Raw genomic sequence first — 19959 nt, 5'->3', positions numbered from 1 at the left:
CTCTCCAAAGACATGAGTTCTTATAATAATCTATTGTTGTACTTGTGGGTGTTTTGAATTTCGGCGATATATAGCTGGTCATGCGCATTTTTCTCCGTTCTGTGAGGTATCATCTATTCATATCGACTTGTTCACTATCCACTATCGCGCCTTTGTTTCTCATCATATTCCTTCCAATCTATTTCGTCCGCCATCTCGCCACGACACTGGGTCATAATGAACATGGACCTCAGCCAATCGGTTTATCCAAATCTGCGTTCTCACTCACATATGCCCATATTTGCACAGAGAGCGCATCAAACAGCAGCCCCCTAGGCTATTTCCGACGCAAGAGTTCTTCCCGTCCTTGGGAAGGGCTCATGCCGTTCCTCGCACACTGCTCACAGTTGGGATCCGTGATGCATTGGAAGAACCTTCCCCCCGACGTCTGTCAGCCAACCATAGGTCTACCCAGGCTCCGCGACAAGGCACGCAGTCTTGTCAGAATCTAACTTACCCGTCTGGCTGGGTGCTCTTGTCAAATCTTTCCGCGCAGTCGCACTTTGTCTGGCAATAGTGCCAGGTCGGGTTGAAGGGTGTCGCCCTCTCCGCGGCGACGAGGGAGTCAAGCGTCTCGGAAACCGAGTTATCCCCCAGGTTTCGAGTAGGTGGCGCGGCGAGACTGTGTGCAGTGAGGAAAGTGAAAAACGTGAGCTGAATGAAGCGCATTGTGGGGGACAGGACGGCCGATGCCTCTGAAAACACAAGGTTCGAATGAAGAGGATTTGGAGTTGAGTGAATTAAGAGGATTTAAGGGCAATGCTATCCTGAAATTGTGACGATGTCTTTAGTCTTGGACTGTTGTGTGGTTTTCTGGTGCACACAACGTCGTCGTCCTCTCTGATTATATAGTCCGAATGCTTGATCATCAACCCGGGCCGTCGCCTTTTCTTGTTTTTTACAACCGGTGATGCTCAACAGTACGACTCGATTGATCATCCGCCCCAATGTTTGCTTTGATGGGCGGTGACCGTATGGTCAAACCAGCTCCGAGACCTCGTGATGACAGTCGCCCTGGATGAGGCGGTGATGGTTACCCGTACTCCTCGGGTCACAACGGCCCAAACTCAGAAGAAGCTGCAAAAGAACGTAAGCCGCAAAAGGTCCACGAACGTATTAACCGACGTTTAATGGGCCTTCTCGGTTCCTGTCCTGGGACGCGCGGATGGGGTGGTACAGGTATGACCGAAGCACATGGCAGGCCAGAACCGCACGACACTTATAAAGCAACCCGTGATCGCATCTTTCGTCTGTCGTTCCCAGTATATACGGCAACAGGTATTCAATAAGGGAGGACACGCCGTACGAGCATGCATGAGCGCATGCGACAGGACATTTTCTGTCATCATCAAACCCCCTTGGGTGCAACATCAAGGGGATGCAGCCATCCGCATCGATGGCGCTTGGGGTATTGGAGCAAATGTCCGGTTGGTATGGTTTAATATTGCACCCCATTCACCACTCAAATCATATAAAACTTAATTCTTCACTGAACTATGGCTTTGAGAGGCTGCGAGCCCCACGACCGGCCGAACGTGAGCCCGAAGCTGTTGGGACTCGCGGCGCGTAAGATGTGAGACAACCACAGTCTCTCAGGCACGCAGCATAATCTGAAGGCTCCGGGCGACAGCGTTGCCCCTTTTTACTGGCAGTGAATAGAGAGTACGACATGGCATGGCCTCTTCCCTTGCTGTAGCGGTGAGCCGCGCTATGCAGACTGTGTGCGACGGGGCAACCTAGTTGACAGCAGTCGTGTTGCCTCGAGACAGCGAGAACCTGGAACATGGTGCTTGGAAAAGAAGCCGGGCGGCCATGACGGCCCAAGTCTATAGTTGAACTCGACAGAACACAAGGCGCCCTGGGCGTCGGAAGTTCCTTGTAATTTGTAGGCGGCCATACGGTTATCAACTTGGCGGCTGTCGTCATGGCGACAGAATGGAATGAAGAGCTCGCGGAAACTGGCACTTGGAGATTGCTTGAGAATGTCGCGAATAATACTGCAAAATGAGATTTATGCTATAATTGAGACAAGGCGTTTCCCTGCCGGGTATTTGAGTAACATGCTTATGATGACTTGGCCTCCTCGTTTTGGGCCAACTTCTTCTTCTCTACACTCGTTGGCACAACAGCGATCTGCCCCTGCTTGCTTGTCTCCAGCACAGACAAGACAACGTAGGCAAACGAGGCGACGATAGTGATGAGATCCACAATATGGACGAGCCACCACAGGTGCTGGGTACCCAGAGCGCACGTTGCGTATTCAAACTTCCAACTCCACGTAGACTCATCGAACCAGGCGCTGAGCAGACCAGCATTGCCGCCAAAGTCGCCCATCATGCTTCTAACCGTGATCTCCCTCAGGCCAGGCACACCAGCGGCGCCGACAGCGCCTCGGCCTTTCGCCTTGTTCCATGGTTCGACCCGCCACGCGCGATCGCCATTCTCGTCTACGTCTGTCTGATTGATGTAGTGGAACGTGTCACAGCCCTCGTGATCGTGACCGTTCAGAATTACGCCGCGGCGACCGTTGCCGTTACCGGGCGCCTCTGTATTACCGCTCATGCCATAAATACCCTCCAAGAAACCCTTGCTGGCATCAGCCGACAGCAGATTCTGCTCCTTGACTCCGCCACCGTCGTGTTCGCCGTGGAAGTCGAAAAATGGGGCATCCACGCAGACACCCTCGGGTTTGTACAACGGGATATGGGTCAGCACGACGGTGAAATGGCCGTTGTATTCGACGGCCGCCGAGGTCTCGATGACAGAGTTGATGAAAGCATAAGTCGCATCTTGCAACGATGTGTCCTTGGCGGGAGTATCCAAGTTCATGTCGTTCAGTACAACGATGCGAATCTCAGGCGGGAGACGATCGGACTCGGGGTTCTTCTCCTCGTCCAAAAGGGTGGCGTTGAGTTTCGGGTCCGGAACAGGGAGCTCAAAGCGCAGCTCGTAGTTTGCCTTGCCAAAGAGACGCTCGAAACGTCCGAAGCGGTCCTGGTTGATGTCGCCAGCGTAACCAATGTCGTGGTTGCCGGCGACGTTGATGACGCGGCGCGGCCACTCGGGGGATGGTTCGCCAGACGTCGACAAGTAGCCTGTGAGACCATACTCCATGGCCGGGTACGCTGCCGCTTCGTCTGGAACTCTCTCGGTGCCTCGCACGACACGGTCCCAGTACCGACGGCCGCGGCGCCGAAACTCTTCTATGCCAATCCATTGGCTGCCCAGCAGGTCACCAAGCACAGTGACGTGGGTAGGGCGAGTCCACCAGTGTACCGTCCGGAAAATGTGTCCGAGGTAAAAGTCGTTGCCAAACAGATCTATACGCTTGCGAATCGACTCGAGCTCGACAAAGACATCCTCCAGAAACACGTCTATCACGTCGTGCAGAGAGTGACGGATGCGCTGGCGCAGCGAGTGACTAGATTGAAAGGTCACATGTGACCAAAGACTTCTTGCGTGAGGGAAGATAGGACCGTTGTGTTTCCGGATTGACGTGTCGCCTTCGAGTTGGGGATCGCCGAGCGCGAGAAGACGAAAAGGCGCGGGACGGGCGTCGGTCGACCGGAGGGGAATCGGAAGAGAGACGTGGTGTCGTGCTGCCTCGAGGAAGGCAGCGAGTTTAGTGTCTGCGGCGTCGACTTCGCTCGGACCGGCGGATGATGCACGGCCGCTTGGGGGGACGGGAAAAGCACATCCAAGAAACGCAGGATAGAGATATAGGTAAAAAGTTGAGATCACCGCCAGGGGCAGCAAGAGGCGGAGGCCATGGCGGAGAAGGGCCACGTGGGACATGTAGAAGGCAGCATAGGCAGAGGTCGAGCGACTCTGCAGCTGTGTATGTGTCGAGCCTCCTCGTATGAGAGTTGAAGATTGAATGGTAAGTATTGTGTTGTTGGTGGCAGAAAACCACGGCTTCGCGAGCCCTTCGTCGTCGCAATTTCGCTCTGAGGTGACATCGAGACAAGAGTGGGAAAAAAGGGGTCTACAGTCGAAGTGCACAGTGGAAGCTTACCGCGCTTAGTGCTGTGACATGGGTATTGTGGGGTGCTGGAATCGCCCTGTTTCTGGAGACCGTCGACGTCATCTGTCCTGGACACTGTCTTGGTGAGATTGGACGAATCCGTCATCCAGCATTTCAGCTGTCGCATTCCGAATTCGACTGTTTTTTGCTGTTCTTTTCAACTGTTCCTTTGAAAAGCCAGCAAATGACGATAAACGTCAGTGAACCGGGGGAATTGTTGATTGGCAGCTGTTTGTAGGATGACCTGAGTATTTATCCGTACTATCTTCAACGTGGCAACCCCATGCAGTCGCCCATCATTACCGTCGAGAATAAGACACTGTCCTCGCATGCTTTCAATCATCTACCCGTCCTATAAACATTCGCATCAAGCCAGATGATTGCTTCCGTGGCCAATCGTTATCCATGCGGCAGCAATCGTATGCTCGTCCGAGGCAATCCCTACTGCCGTGATTCCTTTCGCCATAACGCCATATATCTATGCCGTAATCTCTTCACCAAATCATGCGTCCGAACCCATGCCCTCCTCTTCCTCCATTTCCTCATCTAGACTCGGCACGTCGACAAGAAACTCTGGCGCATCCGCATCGAAAGAAAAGGCCACAACGCAATTATCTTTCAATCCTTTCACCAGCGGAGTATCATTATCGTCGGCTTTGAGGTTCTTCCATCCTTGAGTCAAGTCGGCTGCATTTACAGGCAGCGCATAGGCCAGCTGTACATCGCCCTCCGGGAGTGCTGTTGTCTTGGAAGAGGTGTGACTGATTGTGAGACCATCGGGGAATCTGTCGCGGAGCACTTCAAGCAGTGAGGTGGTAATCTCGGAGAACTTCTGCTGCCCATCGACAAACATCAGGATTGTGTGGGCGCCATATTTGAACCGCACCGAGAAGAAGGTGTCATCGATCTGCTGCAAGGGAGTCAGCTTCGTTGCATGCTCGAGGGGCCAAGGAGCTCTAAATGCGCATACCATTTTTTCTGTCGAGGTCACTTATCGCTATTGAAAAAATTCGGACAAGATGTATACTTTAGTTCGATCGCGCTGGGATTCGGGGCCAGTTCATGGGAATTGCAGGCCAAAGTCGAGTAGGTATCGCAAGTGGGAAGATCGTCGTGGCCGAAGGAGAATAAGCAAGCGGGTGGGCAGCGGCGCGGATCAGCTTGGCAGGGGTCACGAGAGCGGGTCGCTTTCCGCGTTTTTACTTATGCGAAGTCACCTGACTGCGTGTCCTGTCATGGCCGAAGTAGGAGACCCCGTAAGAGCGCTGCGTCCAAGCTCCAAACCGGGCCGCAGACCCAGGCTGGTTTCTTTGCATCCGACCGAGTACGATAATCCAAAGGCAACAACAACTCCGCCGCCGAGGAAACGAACAAGCACCAGACCTTGCCAGGACCCCAAATATTCATTCATCAGACGAGTCTTCACCCCTTCATTGGGGGAACCTGCCTATGCAAAGAAAACCGCTCGATTCTGACACCCCCGGCAAACCTCACCCAACACCATGGCAGAACGCCCCGAAGTGACCATGGCTGAGAACCTCAGCTTCGGCCAAAACCCATCCGAGTCCCGATTGTCGATACCAACTCCAGCTCGTATACCCCTCGCCGGAATTGTGGGCTTCGGCATCGGAGCGACCCTGGGCCTGGCTCACGGCGGCCGGACTGCGCAGCTCCGTTTCCGCGCGGAGCACGCGCACAAGATGCCGACCACCACGACGGGTTGGTACCTCTACCACAAGAGCAAGAACTACCACGCCATGCGAGGCGGTATTCGCGAGGGTCTGCGTATGGGTTGCAAACTCAGCTTCTGGACCCTGATGGCGTTTGGCCTTGAAAGCACCGTCGACCGGTACCGCGGCAAGAGCGACCTCCTCAGCACCGTCTTGGCTAGTTTAACCGTGGCCGGCAGCTTTAGTCTCTGGAGTAAGTCGCGACAGCTTTCGTCTTATGCGCTGAAATGAAGAGATGATTTCTAATTAACCGCCAACTTTAGACCGCTTCTCCCTCCCCACCGCGGCTCGCACAGCAAGGTACGGCCTGCTCTTTGGACTGGTATACGGCGGGATGCAGGACGCTGTCGGCCTTGCCCGCGGCCGGTCCGTCGGATACGTCGATTTCATCCGCCGACGCTTTGGATCTAACAAAGCGACGAAGCTCGACCAGCAGCAGGCGAGCTAAACCAGGGGTCTTCCAGGACGGATATCTCGTTTCCAGAAAGACGTGGGGCACGAATTGCGCACCCCTGATTACCGGACATGATGGACAGACAAGAGGCAGGGGAAGGGCAAATCTCATGCCTGCAGCTATGCCACGATGATGGCCACCGACAGGGTCAAGACACGAATATCGCAAAACTCCATCTGCGACCCATTCAACGTCAGCTGCCGGACTGGCAGCTGAATAACCGACACGCCCACGCTTGTCGCAACCCCAGGAATGCATCAGTGATGGGGTTGTCTGGTCGTATCGGAGCTATGCATACCTACTGTGTACCCCAATCTCATGGCCACCGCTCGCCCGAGCTTATTCGCCAATTAGCTTTGCGTACTACCAGGACCCAAGGGTCCGTCCGATCGATCGGCACACGGCTATAATCGGCAGTCCCTAATGACATAATGTGCCCACGTGACGGGTCTGTGGGATAGATAACCAAGGGAGGGCTTGATCGAAGATACTGGAGCTCTCGCTAGCTATCTGTCCGCCAAGATCAGTACATCATGCATCACACATTGACCCCCGGCCGTAGATAACGACATGGCCTTTTGAGGCGGGCCGGAATCGTCAGTGGGCTCAGACACCCCGTGCAGAAACCTGCGAGATAAAGGGCAATGGCTTAGATTGTCCAGTATAATACCACTCCCCCTCCGAGGGATTTCTCATGCCGACGTGTAGATAGCCATACCTACCTACTGAACTATTATACATACTCATTGCCATCGCTTTCTCTTTACTACGAGCTTCCCCACAGCGTGAGTTGTGTATAAAGCCGTCCAGATGGCTGGTCTGTCACACAGGGCATGCTTCCCCAGCATCTGCAGAGCAGCTCTCATCTCTGCCCCTCATCAGTGCCGGACGGTAGTTTCCGTTAGGCTACCGAGCGCCACCTTGTTGTCGTTGTATGCATCACTACCACCAAGACAGCGCTCTCTCGGCTACCCTCCTGCAATGGCGAGAAGAAGGACAATCCACTCCTCCACCAAGAGGTCTTCCTCCAACAACGACCGGTTGCTGGTCGCAACACCGTCATCGCCCGCATCTTCCGCACTCGAATCTTCGAAGACCATCTCGACAGTGGAACCCCCATCGCCGCCCGCCATGCGCTCACCTTCGCCTCTCGCAGTCCTCCCGCTCCGCACCGTCATCCGCTCTTTGCTCACCACGACCATCTCTTCGTCGCCGCTCCTCCTGCCGCCGTCGCTCTGGATCATGTCCGCCCTGGCGCACGCCACCAGTCCGCTCCTTGACCCCGACAGGAACCCGCTGCTGCGCTTCGTCCTGAAGAGCACTTTTTACGCGCAGTTCTGCGCAGGCGAGACCCCGGCCGAGGTCCGGCGCACTATCGACGGCCTCAAGGACATTGGCTTCACGGGCGTCGTCTTGGGGTACGCGAAGGAGGTCGTCTTGACGGCAGACCAGACCCGGGATTTGGCGGCGTGTGACAAGGGCGACAAGGCCGAGGAGTGCGTCCGCAACGAGGTCATTCCGTGGGCTCGGGGAACAATGGAGACGGTGAGACTGGCGCAGCCTGGGGACTTTGTCGCCCTGAAGTGAGTTACACCTTGGCAAGACTGACAATAAAAAGAAAGCTGGCTTTGTAGAAAACACACCACGTGCGGAGGCTAATAATACCGCTGTAGGTTCACGGGCGCAGGTCGTCAGGCATTATATTCCCTCGCGGAACGTCTGCCACCATCTGCAGCCATGGCGGACGCAATTGACTCTATTTGCTCCCTCGCCGCCAAGCGCGGCATCCGCCTGCTGTTCGACGCTGAACAAGCTTCCCTCCAACCCGGCATCGACGACTGGACCCTCGACTATATGCGCAAGTACAATAACAACTCCGGGCAGGCCCTGATTTACGGCACATACCAGGCATACCTCAAGTCGACCCCGCAGACCCTTCAGCGACATCTCCGGACCGCGCAGGCCGAAGGCTTCACACTGGGTGTGAAGTTGGTGCGCGGCGCATACATGGGTTCTGACCCGAGACACCTCATCCACGACACCAAAGCAGACACAGACGCCTGCTATGAAGGCATTGCGGAAAGCCTGCTGAAAACGCAGTGGGGTGACGTCTTGCGTGGAGGCTTTGAGATGCCGCCCGTGAGCTTGGTTCTGGCGTCGCATAACGCCGAGTCGGTCAGGCGGGCGCGCGACATCTGCGACGCTGGCGAGGCCAAGATCCAAATTGCTTTCGCACAACTCCAAGGCATGGCCGATGAACTCAGCTGTGAACTGGTCTCTGCGAGGAGTCCAGGGGATTCATCGGAAAGGACGACAAAGGCTCGGGCGATTGAGACATACAAGTATCTCGTTTGGAGGTCAACTGGTGAGTGTATGAAGTATCTGTTACGAAGAGCGCATGAAAACCGTGACGCGGTGCAACGCACACGGAGTGGACGTGATGCCATGTGGAGCGAGTTGGTGAGGAGAGCCAAAGTTGCCATTGGGGTATCTATGTAGGGAGGATGCGTCTTGATGGATTTTCTGGGATTCGAGCATGCTTAGGTTGCGAGGAGTTGGGACCTAGATAGGAGCGTCGTTGGGATTTTTATGCCGTCACACAGCAACAACGATGAAATGACTTACGTTGTGTTGCTCCCACGTGGGGGCGCGTCCTTCAGTCGTGGATGTGTTCGCCAGAGCCGTCGTGTAGCTTAGGCGGTGCGTAATGCCATGGCTCCCAGAACAAGTGTTTCCAGCTGCCCCCTACGTTCCTCCTCATCCTTAATGGCGTCAAGCCAGGCAAGACCATTCAGCTTGTAGTATTTGCGGACCTTGGCCCAGTCTGTGGATGTGGCAATGGATTCGTCCGTGAAGGGTACTGGGGTGCCCTGGAAGTTCTCCTTCAGATGCTGCTCTACTTCTTCAGCGGACGGCACGGCGGCGGGGGAGCTGATCTTGACGGCAATGACGTCCTTGCTGGAGGGGCTGATACCGAAACGGCGGTAGGCCTCGGCGATCTGCAGGTCCACTTAGCGATGTGAAGAGAGCCGCAAAGGGGGGTGCATGCATCACGTACGTTGTTGGCAGAGCTCAGAGAAGCGACGAGCTCCGAGTGGACGTTGGGGGTCTTGAGGCTGCCGTCGACCTTTGCGGTGACGGCCTTGAAGGCGGCAGCGAGGATATGAGTACGTGAAACGGCGACGGAGGCGTCTATCAGAGCATATTCGAAGTCTGCGTTGCGGTCGAGGAGCTGCTGGTGCAGGAAGGCGGCGTTCTGGACGTCCTTGAAGAAGGCGACATGAACAGCGATATCCGCGGGCACGTGATCGATGGGTATCGTCTCGATAACGGAGGACATGTTGACAGAAGCGTTGGAACCAGAATGAGGGTGGCCGTGGTGCAAACGAAAAAGGAGGTGTTTGCCTGCTTGTTCGGTCGGGGTAAACTTTGGAAGGAATGGATGTGGCACGCCTGCCAAATTCAAAAGTTTGCTAGGTAGTGTTGTGTATAACAATGTTCGATGTACGACAATTATTATCGGTCATGGAGGGGGCATGGCGGGGTTCTCTGACCACGACCACGTCAGATGTAGCGAATGGCCCCACTAGTGGGCAGCGTCAATGCCGTAATCTGCCGCATTGTCACCTGCCGACCTAATAGCCTAGGTACCTCAGGTAGTTACCTAGTTAGTTGCCTATCTAAGTAGGTAGGCACGTAGGTAGGTAGGTAGTTAGGTGTAAGTCAAGGCTGTACCCCCCGATGCTTTGTGGATATTGGATTCGCGAGCTATTGGCACACCAAAACGTTGCTCTTCACGCGTCTCTACAAGTGGATCGCACACTCGGCTGGCCCAGTCAGTACGCTTGTTGCTGACGGCACACGTTTATGGACATCATGAACGGACAAGACGAGTCAGATGGGCGGAACGAGTTCTTGAACACGTGTAATGAGCATTACAGTTGGCGCTGGCTGAGCACCGCAGAAAGCACCCGAGGCAGTTTACTGCACTGGGCCTACATTCCTTTGCTTATTCTCCGCCATTCACTGTTCAGCGGCGGAGGTGGAGGGGGCGAGTAAGGCTGCCTGCCGCTACTTGACTCTTCGGCTATGCTCGGGGTAGGCCGAAACTTCGGATCCGGCATTCATGTAGGTATGGGTAAGAGTAATACCACCTACCTACCTACCACCTACCTAGTTTAATACCTACTACCTAACAATGCCAAGGAACGTTTCCATTGCGACTGACTGCAAACGCAGGCTTGTTAATCTTCCAGCCATCCTTGCGCTCGACAAAGAGGACAAAGGATGTCTACAGTGCATTGCTAGGCTAGGGAGGTAAAGCCAGTGCCCCTTTTGTAAGACAAGGTTTCTCTCGAGGGCAAAGCAAGGGTGTACCCGTAGCCGAAGAGCAGAGACAGATCAGATCGCCCAAGCCTTATCGCCTCAACCTAAACTAGTTCATACCTAGTACCTAGACTAACTGTCCTGAAGGGGCTGCCGCTAGAAGCTTGGGAATGCTGCACCCCTTCTTTCTTCATTCAGCATTCATTGGGAGGCGGACGCCGCGCGACGCCATCCAACACCTACACATCCAACATTGACGCCTCCATCTTGAGGGGGCTTCTAATGCGATCTGATCCAGTTTCGTTTTCCGCTTGGTATGCTGTGAGATGGGGGTATCTTCCTTTGGCTTCTGAACCAGCTTCGAGGCGGAGGGGGGAGAAAGGAAAGGGTAGGTAAAAGGGTTCAGCAAGGCGCTGGATCTGGAGCTGGAACTGAACCCGCTCTCCCGCATCCCGACAGGCTGGAAAACCCACTTGGCTGCGCTTGCGATCAACCTGTTGGTTCGGGAGAGAGAGAGAGAGAGAGAGGCTCATCATCACTCACTCATTCATTCGCTTGTTCACTTCTTCCTTCGGCCCAGTAGAGCCAGCAGGCGCCGTAGACAGCGTAACCGTCTCCAGGACCCCCCCCCCCCCCCCTAGAACCTGCGCGCGTTGTGTCCCGTCCTCTGTATCGGCTCCTTTCCCATTTCTTCTTCCCTTGTCCATTATCCATCAACCCTTGCGCTGCCCTTACCACCCCCCTTGTCACCCTAAATTTTCATCGTAATCCAAGCGAGCAGGCAAGTAACCACCAAAAACGACAGGGACCCGGCAGCGCAAAGCTCCCCCCCCCGTCTCTCTTCTCAAAACGCGGCAACATTCATAAATCAACCACGTCCACGGTGAACCCCGTCGCGAGACATCTTTCACTGCTGTTCTGCACCTGAACTCTATTTTTGGGTTTTTCTTTTCCTTCTTCCTAACTCCTCTCCTGTCCATTGCGACCTTTTCGCCATATCGATTCTCGACATCATCTGTCATTGACTTAGGAAAAGGAGGGAGGGAGAGAGAGAGAGAGAGAAAGAGGAGGGAGAAGAGAGACCATGCCGGTTCGCCCACCAAAGCGACCGGCGGAAGCTGGCGATCCTGCTGCCACTTCCGATGGCGACTCCGCTCCCCCAGCTGGCGCCAAGGTGAAGCTGCCGCGCCTCGAGAAAGGTGCCCCGGAAGATTTCTCATCCGTCGTCAAGACTCGCCTGTCGTCCTACACGAGGACCGGACAGGCCTGCGACAGATGCAAGGTGCGTCCATGTGGAGAGAGCTTCTCCGCCTCCAATTGCTGTCATGCTGATCGCCGTGCTGTATAGGTCAGGAAGATACGATGCGATGCCCTACCCGAAGGATGCTCCCACTGCATCAATCAGAATCTCGAATGCTTCGTCACCGATCGCGTCACCGGCCGAACCGAACGAAGAGGCTACCTTCAGGAGCTCGAAAGGGAGAAGACGGACATGATGAGCCATATCCGCGAACTCGAGAAGCTCCTCGAGAACAATGGCATCGAGGTCAAGCCTTACAATTGGTCCCCCTACGGCACAAACTACCCGCCTCCTGGCGTCACCTACGATCACATGGGCAACCCCATCCAAGACCCTGCCGAGAAGGATGCTTGGACCAAGATCGGCTCCGTCTGGGTCAGGAATTACAGCTACAAGCCCGCCAGCAGTCGGTCGTTCCCACGCTCGACCCTTGAGTCGCGTCCCATTCACAACCACCTCGGCGTTGGCTCCGCCGATACCGCCCCTCTCAGCTCCATTAAGGGTACCCAGCTCTCCATCCTCGGAACAACATTCGACGTTACATCATTTGACGCTCCCGACATGGACGAGCCTGTGCCCGATACCAAAGTCTCGCAACCTCTGTACAACAAATCTTTCCAGTCGTTCCTCCAGTCATGCATGAACATTAATCCTCCCCTTAACATTGAGCTCCCTTCGAGAAGCGACGCCTTCACCTACTCGGAATGGTACTTCCTCATGATATGGCCCTTTCTCCCCGTTCTCCATAAGCCTACTTTCATGAACATAGTGAGTGCGCCAATCCCCCGATGTATTGACAGGCCCTAACATTTGCTCTAGTTGACTCGCATGTACGATGAACCTGGCTTCGAGCCGAGCATTCCTGACCAGGTCATGGTGCACATGGTCTTCGCTACAATCTACTTCCAGTACGGTGTGCGGAATTGGGAACAGCAAGAGACGCGTTCACAGCTTAACGAACTATCCAACAAGCACTACCACTGGTCTTTAAGCAAGATGTTCGACTTGGCCACCTCACAATCCGTAGCGGCCGTCCAGGCCATGGCCCTGATTTGCGCACATAGCCGTAGCTTCCCTAAGCCAGGGTGCGGCTCTATGATGGTTAACTTTGCCTTCCACCGCGCCATCGACTTGAACATGCACCGTGCCATGAAGGGACCGGGCGAGACGACAAATTTGGACAACGAGATCCGGAAGCGCACATGGTGGACCATCCTCCTTGTCTATGTCACTCTGAACGGGCGTCTTGGGAAGCCAATGCCCATCACGGTCGAGGAGTACGACGTCGATTTTCCAGAACCGGTCCCCGACGAGGCCCTTACGCCAGATGGTGTAGACCCGTCCGTCAAAACACCCTGTACGTACCACGTGGGACTGGCTGGATTCAGGATTTTGCCTCTTTTCATGGAGATGTACTCCAACATATACAGCGTGAGACGCGATCCGAAGAACTACGTTGACGTGGTCAACTCCCTCGAGGAACAGCTGCAGCTGTGGAAGGATAGCCTGCCTGAATCTCTGCAGATCAGCCCTGGCCAGACGGAGCACGAAGGCCGGATGTATGCTTTATTTATCCAGATGTACGCCCTCGAATTCCGTCTCTGCCTGCGTCACCCGTCTGTGGCCATGACTAGCGACCGCAAGATGCTTCTCGAGAACGCCCGCATTTGCGAGGAAACCGCCGCGCATATGTTGAATGTCGTCAAAAGCCTGCTCAAGTTGAAGTGCCTGGACACGACATGGTATCAGATGGCCGTCTATGGTGCTGCCATCTTCACCACCTTGGTTGCCCACTGGGAGCGGAGGTTCGAGGCAACTCCCAGTCAGATCGCCATCCTTCGCGATGAGATGAAGGACTGGATGGAGATCATCAACGCGACGGCTTCGCTATTAGGTAAGAAACATCAATATGGCCGTGGAACGACCAGGGCGCTAAACCTCTTTACTTAGGGACTGGTTCTCGAATCAGTAACGAAATAAACGTCATCATTGAGAGGACCATCACTTGGATCGAGCACGACCAAAAGCAAAAGGATCCATCGATCCCTCCTATGATCAAGCCTGACCCGGCAGAATCATCACCTTTCCAACTCACATCACAACCGCCGACAACGCAAACGCTGGCTGCCAGTGCCGCCGAGACGGCTGCCAAGGCCTTCTATTCGGATTCTGTGGCCCAAAACGGAACAACTCCCTACCCGTCCTTGGCCTACGCCGAGCAACCAGCCAATAATAGCAGCGTATCATCGACGGCTGGCTTCGAAGCAAACAATGGTTATTCATACACGCCTACAGGACAATCAACGAGCGTGGCGGACGACAACTCGGCCGAGACCAACCCCTTGATCGCATTCGCATCTCAAGCCACCCAACACGTTGCGGACCCTGCTAGCTCTGCGGCGGCGGCCGAGCTTCTTTGGAGACAATCGGCATCACAAGGGAACACCTGGCATGACTGGACAGCAGCCATGGCCGACAGTCAGGACAGATACAGCGCCAATGCCCTGCTGACCTTGGGTGGCGCAGCTCGAGACCCTGGCGCAGTGACGGAGATGACGACTGTGGCCGACATGACTACTGTATCAGCCCCCGTCGGCCAGTGGCCCCTCATCATTTTTGACTCTGCAGCAGTGCCTGGTAGCCAGTAACTGTATCTTTGTCAGTCTTGCGCATACCCCTCAAGTTTTTATTATTCCTTGTTTTCATTATTCTTGTTCTGTTATAGAACAACAATAGGCGTTCAAACGGGGGTTGCAACCACAAATGTTTCGTGTATGCTGAGACTCAGGAGCAGCGGAAAAGATTCTTGGCCTGGGTACTGGAAGTCGATGGGTCGACAGGGGGCAGCCTGACTTTCTTGGGATGAGCCATGCAATGGCCAAGGTTCTGGCGTTTTGGGGGCATACTTGGGCATCAGACTTCTTGGATAATATACCTGGCCGTAATACGAGCTTTACGCGGCATGCTTTCTTCACCTTTGATACTCATTCCCCCCTGTGGCCTCACTCCATCTTCTTCGCGTTATCCAAACACATTGGACTTTCTGGTATAATTCTGCTTTTCAGTGTTTCTGATCATGGTTCTCTACGTTGCCTCTAGCAGAAGGACGGCATATTCTGCCAGGCATGGAAAGGTATACTTGGAAGAATACAACCCTCGGGAAAAACGACAAAGCAGACACGTACAACCTAAAACCCAGAAGGCAGCTGGACGCCAAACGGCGGAGAAAACAAGTTACCGCACGTCGTCCCCTCGGCCGGCATCTGCCCCAGCACAAAAAACGTATAAAACACTCCAAAGAGACAGTCGCTGGTCGCCGTGAAGCTCGTATGCCCCGCAGCAAGGGTCTTGACGAGCACACTCGGCGAGAACCGCGCCGCGACGCCCTTGGCCCCCTCGACGCTGCTCGCCGGGTCGCCGACGCCGTTGACCACCACGAACTTGCCCTGCGTCTTGACGGGGCCACGGAACGCGCTACCTTTGTCATCAAGCACGTTGACCGGGTCGATCTTCCACTTGGAGCATACAAGGCGCCACTCGGAGAAGATGGCCGCCACGCTGGGCGCCGCCTCGGTCATGGATTTGAAGTATGTCTTGAAGTCGTCCTTGCTGCCTTTCAGGTGCTGCCTCTCGTCGTTACAGACGCCTGCGAGGATCCCTTCGAAGGGGGCATCTTCGGTGAGAAGGGGTAGCGGCGCAGGGGGCTGATTGAGGACGTTTGTCGCGACGTACCCGATCCAGGCACCCGCCCCGCCGGCTTCGATCTCGGACAAGACGCCGCCCAGCACGGGAAACCAGCCGGGAACGTGGAGGGCTATAGTAAGGAATGTGTGGAGGGCCGACCAGTCGAACTTCTTACCCGTGCCGTTAACTGCCAGGGCGCTGGTTTTCAGTTTGGCCTTCAGGGCGTTGTAGCGGCCTCGGAGCTGGGCTGTCGTCGTGGAGGGTCCTACGAAGGAACAGTTCCCTGCTGGTGCTTTGAGACATGTGTAGAAAAAGGCCTCGAGGCCGCGCTCTGCGTCTTTGACCTGAGAGGGCTGAGCCGTCGTGACGGTATATGCGAGTGAGGATGGGGCAGGACCTGCGAGGCTTGGTGTGAGCCAAAGACCGTGGTCCAAACACGATATGGAGGGCATAGAAAGGGCACTCACTGTCAAAGAGAAACTTGTCGACAACCTCGGGGTACACCTGTGCGATAGTCTGGCCAAGATGCGCTCCCGACGAGATGCCCCAGAACCCCATCTTGGTGCGGTTCTCAGCCCTCATGATGGTGTAGTGGTCCATAGCATTGGAGTACGTGCCCATGAACCTCCCGACATCCTCTCCGTTCTTCTTGCACTTCTTCGCAAGCTCCTCCGCCCGCTTCTCCCTCGCGGCGTAAGCGGCGTCATCGGCACCAAGGAGCTGTGGTTCGGAGAGCGCGAACTGCTTGCGCTCGTCCTCGGAGGCGAAGCAGCGGAAGGCCGGGGTCGACCAGCCCCAGCCGCGGTAGTCTGATGCTGCATGTTAGTCTCGGCGGGAAGAAATGCGTGGGTGAATATGGGAACGCACCGATGGCGAGGAGATCGTAACCTGCGAAAAGCGGAGCGTAGTCTTCGCCGAAGCGGACGAGGAAGTTGGTAGACGACGAGCTCCAGCCACCGAGGGATATGTGGACGGCACCCTGGTGCGCGGGACCGCCGGCAACGGGAACATAGGGGAGCTTGACGACGGCGAGGTCGACGGTTGGTTGACCGCAGTTTCCTTCGACTTTCTTGGGTTTCCGGGGGTCGGCGGCTTTGGCGTGGACCTGGGCCGGTGTCAGAGGATTGTCATCAGGCGGACAGATACAATGACTAAAGGAACTTACGGTCAACCGAGCGCACTTGAAGACTGTGTAGCAGTCATGCCAGACGAGGTCAGTGCTTGGAGTGATGCCGGGGAAGAGTGCCGGGTCCACGACGTGGTGAGGGTTCTGGGCCTCTGCTGAGAGAGCGAAGAGCCCTTGAAGGGCTACAAGTGGGATGAAAGACCTCATTTGGCAACTGATGTGTGCAACTCACGCTGGTATTCGAGATGTGACAGACAGAAAAGGGAGAGAGTCGATACTTATAAGCGTGTTGTACCAACCATTTCCCAAAGGGGGTGCTGTATCTTTGCCATCATTTCAGAGATATCTTGACGGCCTTGTCCCGACGGGCTGGAGAATATGCTAGTCATAGTTGCGAGACGCCAATCTGGACCTAAAACTAAGGTTGAATGCTACACGTTCTCGATTGTCCGGGATTCCAGTGTGTCGTTTGATGAGCCGAGACGGCGGAGGTCGTTGCGATTCGGGGGGGCCACGAGAAACTACAACCCCATAGGCTTGATGGGGAGGAATTCGTGGCTGAATGTGGCATCTAATAGAACAGCGTGAGCCTTCGGATTTCGACAGGAACTGGTTTAGTGCCAACGGAATTTGCGCCCTTCCCTCCCAGCATTGAAAGAGGGGCTGGACGCCATCGGAGTTTGGCAAAAGCGGCTGAGAGGATCGAATCGCGCGCCACAGATGTCGCTGTGCTAGACTTGCCAAGGAAAATGCTCAAGCTTTTTTAGCCCTGATGGTGATTTCCTTCCTGGCACTTTTTCCGTGTGTTTTGCAAGCTTCACAAGAACGGTACCAGGTAATAACATCTTGTCGTCTCTTTGACATATCATATAACCTTGACCGAGATACTATGGATCGTTCTCTCGCCCTGATCCGAGTTTGTTGTTTTGTCGTGCCAAGACTCCTGTGCGATCAGAAATTCAACCCGTTGTTGATAATACACACGTGCGTTTTAGCTTTCGGCAAGTCACTCATTACCCAACCGAGACGACATTCAAAGGCGAAGGTGTCAACAGGAACTCATGTCTTTGAAAGGTAGATGCCAGTAAGACCAACAGTTCAGGTTCAATATTGGGTTGGAATGCCGTCATGCCCTGTGCGTGACACGAGGCTCAAAAGATAGGTATCAAAAGCCAACAACTCCATGGAGGCCGCATCTTCTCAGCTAGCAGCTCGGCCTCGCTCTAAACTTCATCTAATTGCACAACCGCTTACAGCTCTCAACCATAGACATTATGTATAGTCGTATAAACAAATCTGTTCGTAAACCCTCTGACTCTTTTAAGCACCCTCCTTGCGGACGTGGGCATGGGCGGGGTTGGTGGACTCGACCTGCATCTCGGCAGGCGATTTAGTATCGCTGGCGTTGTCCGTAGCTAGCCTCTTGTCCGGATCGTACTCGGTGGCGCCGAAGAGGGCGTCCATGTGCTCCAGAGAAACACCCTTGGTCTCGGGAACGAAGAACCAGACGAAGACAAACATTGAGAAACAGAAGCTTCCGAAGATAAGGTAGGTTCTGTGGACGGGTTAGCACGTTGATTCACTGAGAGCCTCGGGGTGACAAGACTTACCCATAGCCATGGGCACCTACGGTGGCCAACATGTTGGGGACGGTACGGGCGACGATGAGGTTGAAGAGCCATTGAGTAGCAGCGGCAAGGGCGACGTTGAGCGATCGAAGACGGGCGGTCGGGATCTCAGACGCGTAGATCCAGCAAGCTGGACCCCAACCAAACTGGAAGAAGGCCGCGAACAAGAAGATGGAAACCAAAGCCATGTATCCAGCAGCGGGAACGGGCTGGCCGTCGACAGGCGGGGAGATGCGGACGTAGAGTCCAATGTAGAGCATGCAGCAGCCCTGCGCAATGGAGGTCCATAGAAGCGAACGACGGCGGCCGAGAGAGTCAGCCATGAAGAGCAGGAAGCAGATGCAAGCAAGCACCTTGACGATGCCGTAGATACCGGTGCTGAAGAGACCTGTGGAGCGACCCTGGATGCCGAGGTTCTTGAAGATGGTCGGAGCATAGGTGTTGATGGCGTTGGTCCCCGTCATCTGCTGGCAGATCATGAGGAAGATGGAGATGAGAGCACGGTTGCGGTTGCCCTTGACGGTCCACATCTCCTTCTGCATCTTCATGAAGGTGGCGTCACCCATCAGTTGTCTCTCGTGGTGGATCTGGTCGACGATCTCCTGGAATTCGTCCTCGAGGTAGGGGTGGTTCTCGGGCAGGTTGCGAAGGATGGCGAGGATCCTCTTGGACTCCTCCCACTTGTCCTGGCGGGCCATCCATCTAGGCGACTCGTTGCAGCAGAGCATGCAGAGCAGAAGCAGGAGACTGGGAAGGCCCTGGATGGCGAGGGGGAAGACGTACTTCATCTTGCCAGAGAAGTGGAGGTCAGAGGCGTAGTTGATCCAGAAGGCAATCATACCACCCGTTACAATGAATAGTTGGTAGAGACCAGTCAAGAGACCACGGATGGCACGGGGCGCGTTTTCGGAGACGTAGAGGGGGTTGATACTAGAGGCAGCACCGACACCGAGACCGGCGATGAAGCGGCCGACGAAGATGGCAGCGATTCTTCCGGAAGAGACAGCTTGGAGGATGACACCGACGAGGATGACGGCGGCGATGCCGATGAGGCACCACTTGCGGCCAAATTTGTCGGTCAAAGGGGAGGCGATGAGGGCGCCGACGAAGCAACCCGCCTGGAGGGTAGAGACGATGTTACCAGTCAAGTTGGCGGTCTCGACCGAGTCGGCATCTTGGAGACCGTAATCACTAAGAAGGAAAGGTCAGTCCACCGGATCCTAGAGGAGACAGGTTCATGTGGGATGCGGCCTACTTCTTGAAAGGCTCCATCACAACAACACCGCCGATGACGGAACTGTCCCAGCCGAAGGACATGGCACCGAAGCAGGCGGAGGCGGCGAGGGTGAAGACTCTCCAACCGTAGATCTCGGGGGGGTCCGAGTCCATGGCGTCATTGTGGACAATCTTTTTCAGAATGCTTTGCATGACCGTCATGCTGGGCGGTTGTTTCTCTGCAGCAGGCCAGGCGTTGGCAGGTTGGTGCTGCTATCGCAAGTGAGACGGAAGTGAGAGAATGTTGGCCAATGCGACACGCGGCACCCGTTCGTGGTCGAGTCTCAAGCCAAAGCGAATCAGTTGGAGAGTTTGAAAGGGGTGCCTGTGGGCTTAAGATGTAAGGACGAAGAGACGGAGAGAAGCAAAGACT

General features: G+C 55.1%; 9 protein-coding genes across 9 annotated transcripts; 3 read left to right on the top strand and 6 right to left on the bottom strand.

Moving 5' to 3' along the window:
* Nucleotides 1-492: 492 nt before the first annotated feature.
* GLRG_08592 (uncharacterized protein) lies at nucleotides 493-708 on the bottom strand (the record flags this gene model as incomplete). Its single annotated transcript, XM_008099492.1, has 1 exon — nucleotides 493-708. The coding sequence occupies one exon, from the start codon at nucleotides 706-708 to the stop codon at nucleotides 493-495; it is 216 nt and encodes a 71-aa protein (XP_008097683.1).
* A 1395-nt stretch (nucleotides 709-2103) lies between these two features.
* GLRG_08591 (uncharacterized protein) lies at nucleotides 2104-3834 on the bottom strand (the record flags this gene model as incomplete). Its single annotated transcript, XM_008099491.1, has 1 exon — nucleotides 2104-3834. The coding sequence occupies one exon, from the start codon at nucleotides 3832-3834 to the stop codon at nucleotides 2104-2106; it is 1731 nt and encodes a 576-aa protein (XP_008097682.1).
* Nucleotides 3835-4565: 731 nt separating this feature from the next.
* On the bottom strand, nucleotides 4566-5036 carry GLRG_08590 (uncharacterized protein; the record flags this gene model as incomplete). The annotated part of the gene is made up of 2 exons (XM_008099490.1): nucleotides 4566-4973; nucleotides 5034-5036. 2 exons carry the CDS (start codon nucleotides 5034-5036, stop codon nucleotides 4566-4568), a joined length of 411 nt encoding a protein of 136 aa, XP_008097681.1.
* Nucleotides 5037-5565: 529 nt separating this feature from the next.
* GLRG_08589 (uncharacterized protein) lies at nucleotides 5566-6241 on the top strand (the record flags this gene model as incomplete). The annotated part of the gene is made up of 2 exons (XM_008099489.1): nucleotides 5566-5986; nucleotides 6057-6241. 2 exons carry the CDS (start codon nucleotides 5566-5568, stop codon nucleotides 6239-6241), a joined length of 606 nt encoding a protein of 201 aa, XP_008097680.1.
* Nucleotides 6242-7228: 987 nt separating this feature from the next.
* On the top strand, nucleotides 7229-8746 carry GLRG_08588 (proline dehydrogenase; the record flags this gene model as incomplete). Its single annotated transcript, XM_008099488.1, has 2 exons — nucleotides 7229-7830; nucleotides 7921-8746. 2 exons carry the CDS (start codon nucleotides 7229-7231, stop codon nucleotides 8744-8746), a joined length of 1428 nt encoding a protein of 475 aa, XP_008097679.1.
* A 194-nt stretch (nucleotides 8747-8940) lies between these two features.
* GLRG_08587 (uncharacterized protein) lies at nucleotides 8941-9587 on the bottom strand (the record flags this gene model as incomplete). Its single annotated transcript, XM_008099487.1, has 2 exons — nucleotides 8941-9246; nucleotides 9306-9587. 2 exons carry the CDS (start codon nucleotides 9585-9587, stop codon nucleotides 8941-8943), a joined length of 588 nt encoding a protein of 195 aa, XP_008097678.1.
* A 2070-nt stretch (nucleotides 9588-11657) lies between these two features.
* GLRG_08586 (uncharacterized protein) lies at nucleotides 11658-14521 on the top strand (the record flags this gene model as incomplete). The annotated part of the gene is made up of 4 exons (XM_008099486.1): nucleotides 11658-11855; nucleotides 11922-12641; nucleotides 12693-13767; nucleotides 13824-14521. The coding sequence occupies 4 exons, from the start codon at nucleotides 11658-11660 to the stop codon at nucleotides 14519-14521; spliced, it is 2691 nt and encodes an 896-aa protein (XP_008097677.1).
* A 540-nt stretch (nucleotides 14522-15061) lies between these two features.
* Nucleotides 15062-16890, bottom strand: GLRG_08585 (uncharacterized protein; the record flags this gene model as incomplete). The annotated part of the gene is made up of 4 exons (XM_008099485.1): nucleotides 15062-15954; nucleotides 16025-16366; nucleotides 16425-16662; nucleotides 16723-16890. The coding sequence occupies 4 exons, from the start codon at nucleotides 16888-16890 to the stop codon at nucleotides 15062-15064; spliced, it is 1641 nt and encodes a 546-aa protein (XP_008097676.1).
* A 1113-nt stretch (nucleotides 16891-18003) lies between these two features.
* Nucleotides 18004-19748, bottom strand: GLRG_08584 (uncharacterized protein; the record flags this gene model as incomplete). The annotated part of the gene is made up of 3 exons (XM_008099484.1): nucleotides 18004-18238; nucleotides 18294-19502; nucleotides 19567-19748. 3 exons carry the CDS (start codon nucleotides 19746-19748, stop codon nucleotides 18004-18006), a joined length of 1626 nt encoding a protein of 541 aa, XP_008097675.1.
* Nucleotides 19749-19959: the final 211 nt, after the last annotated feature.

This window comes from Colletotrichum graminicola, assembly GCF_000149035.1.
Source record: "Colletotrichum graminicola M1.001 genomic scaffold supercont1.42, whole genome shotgun sequence".
Taxonomy (NCBI): Eukaryota; Fungi; Ascomycota; class Sordariomycetes; order Glomerellales; family Glomerellaceae; genus Colletotrichum; species Colletotrichum graminicola.
The sequence above is the reverse complement of the archived record's forward strand: the minus strand, read 5'-3'. Positions and strand labels throughout refer to the sequence as shown.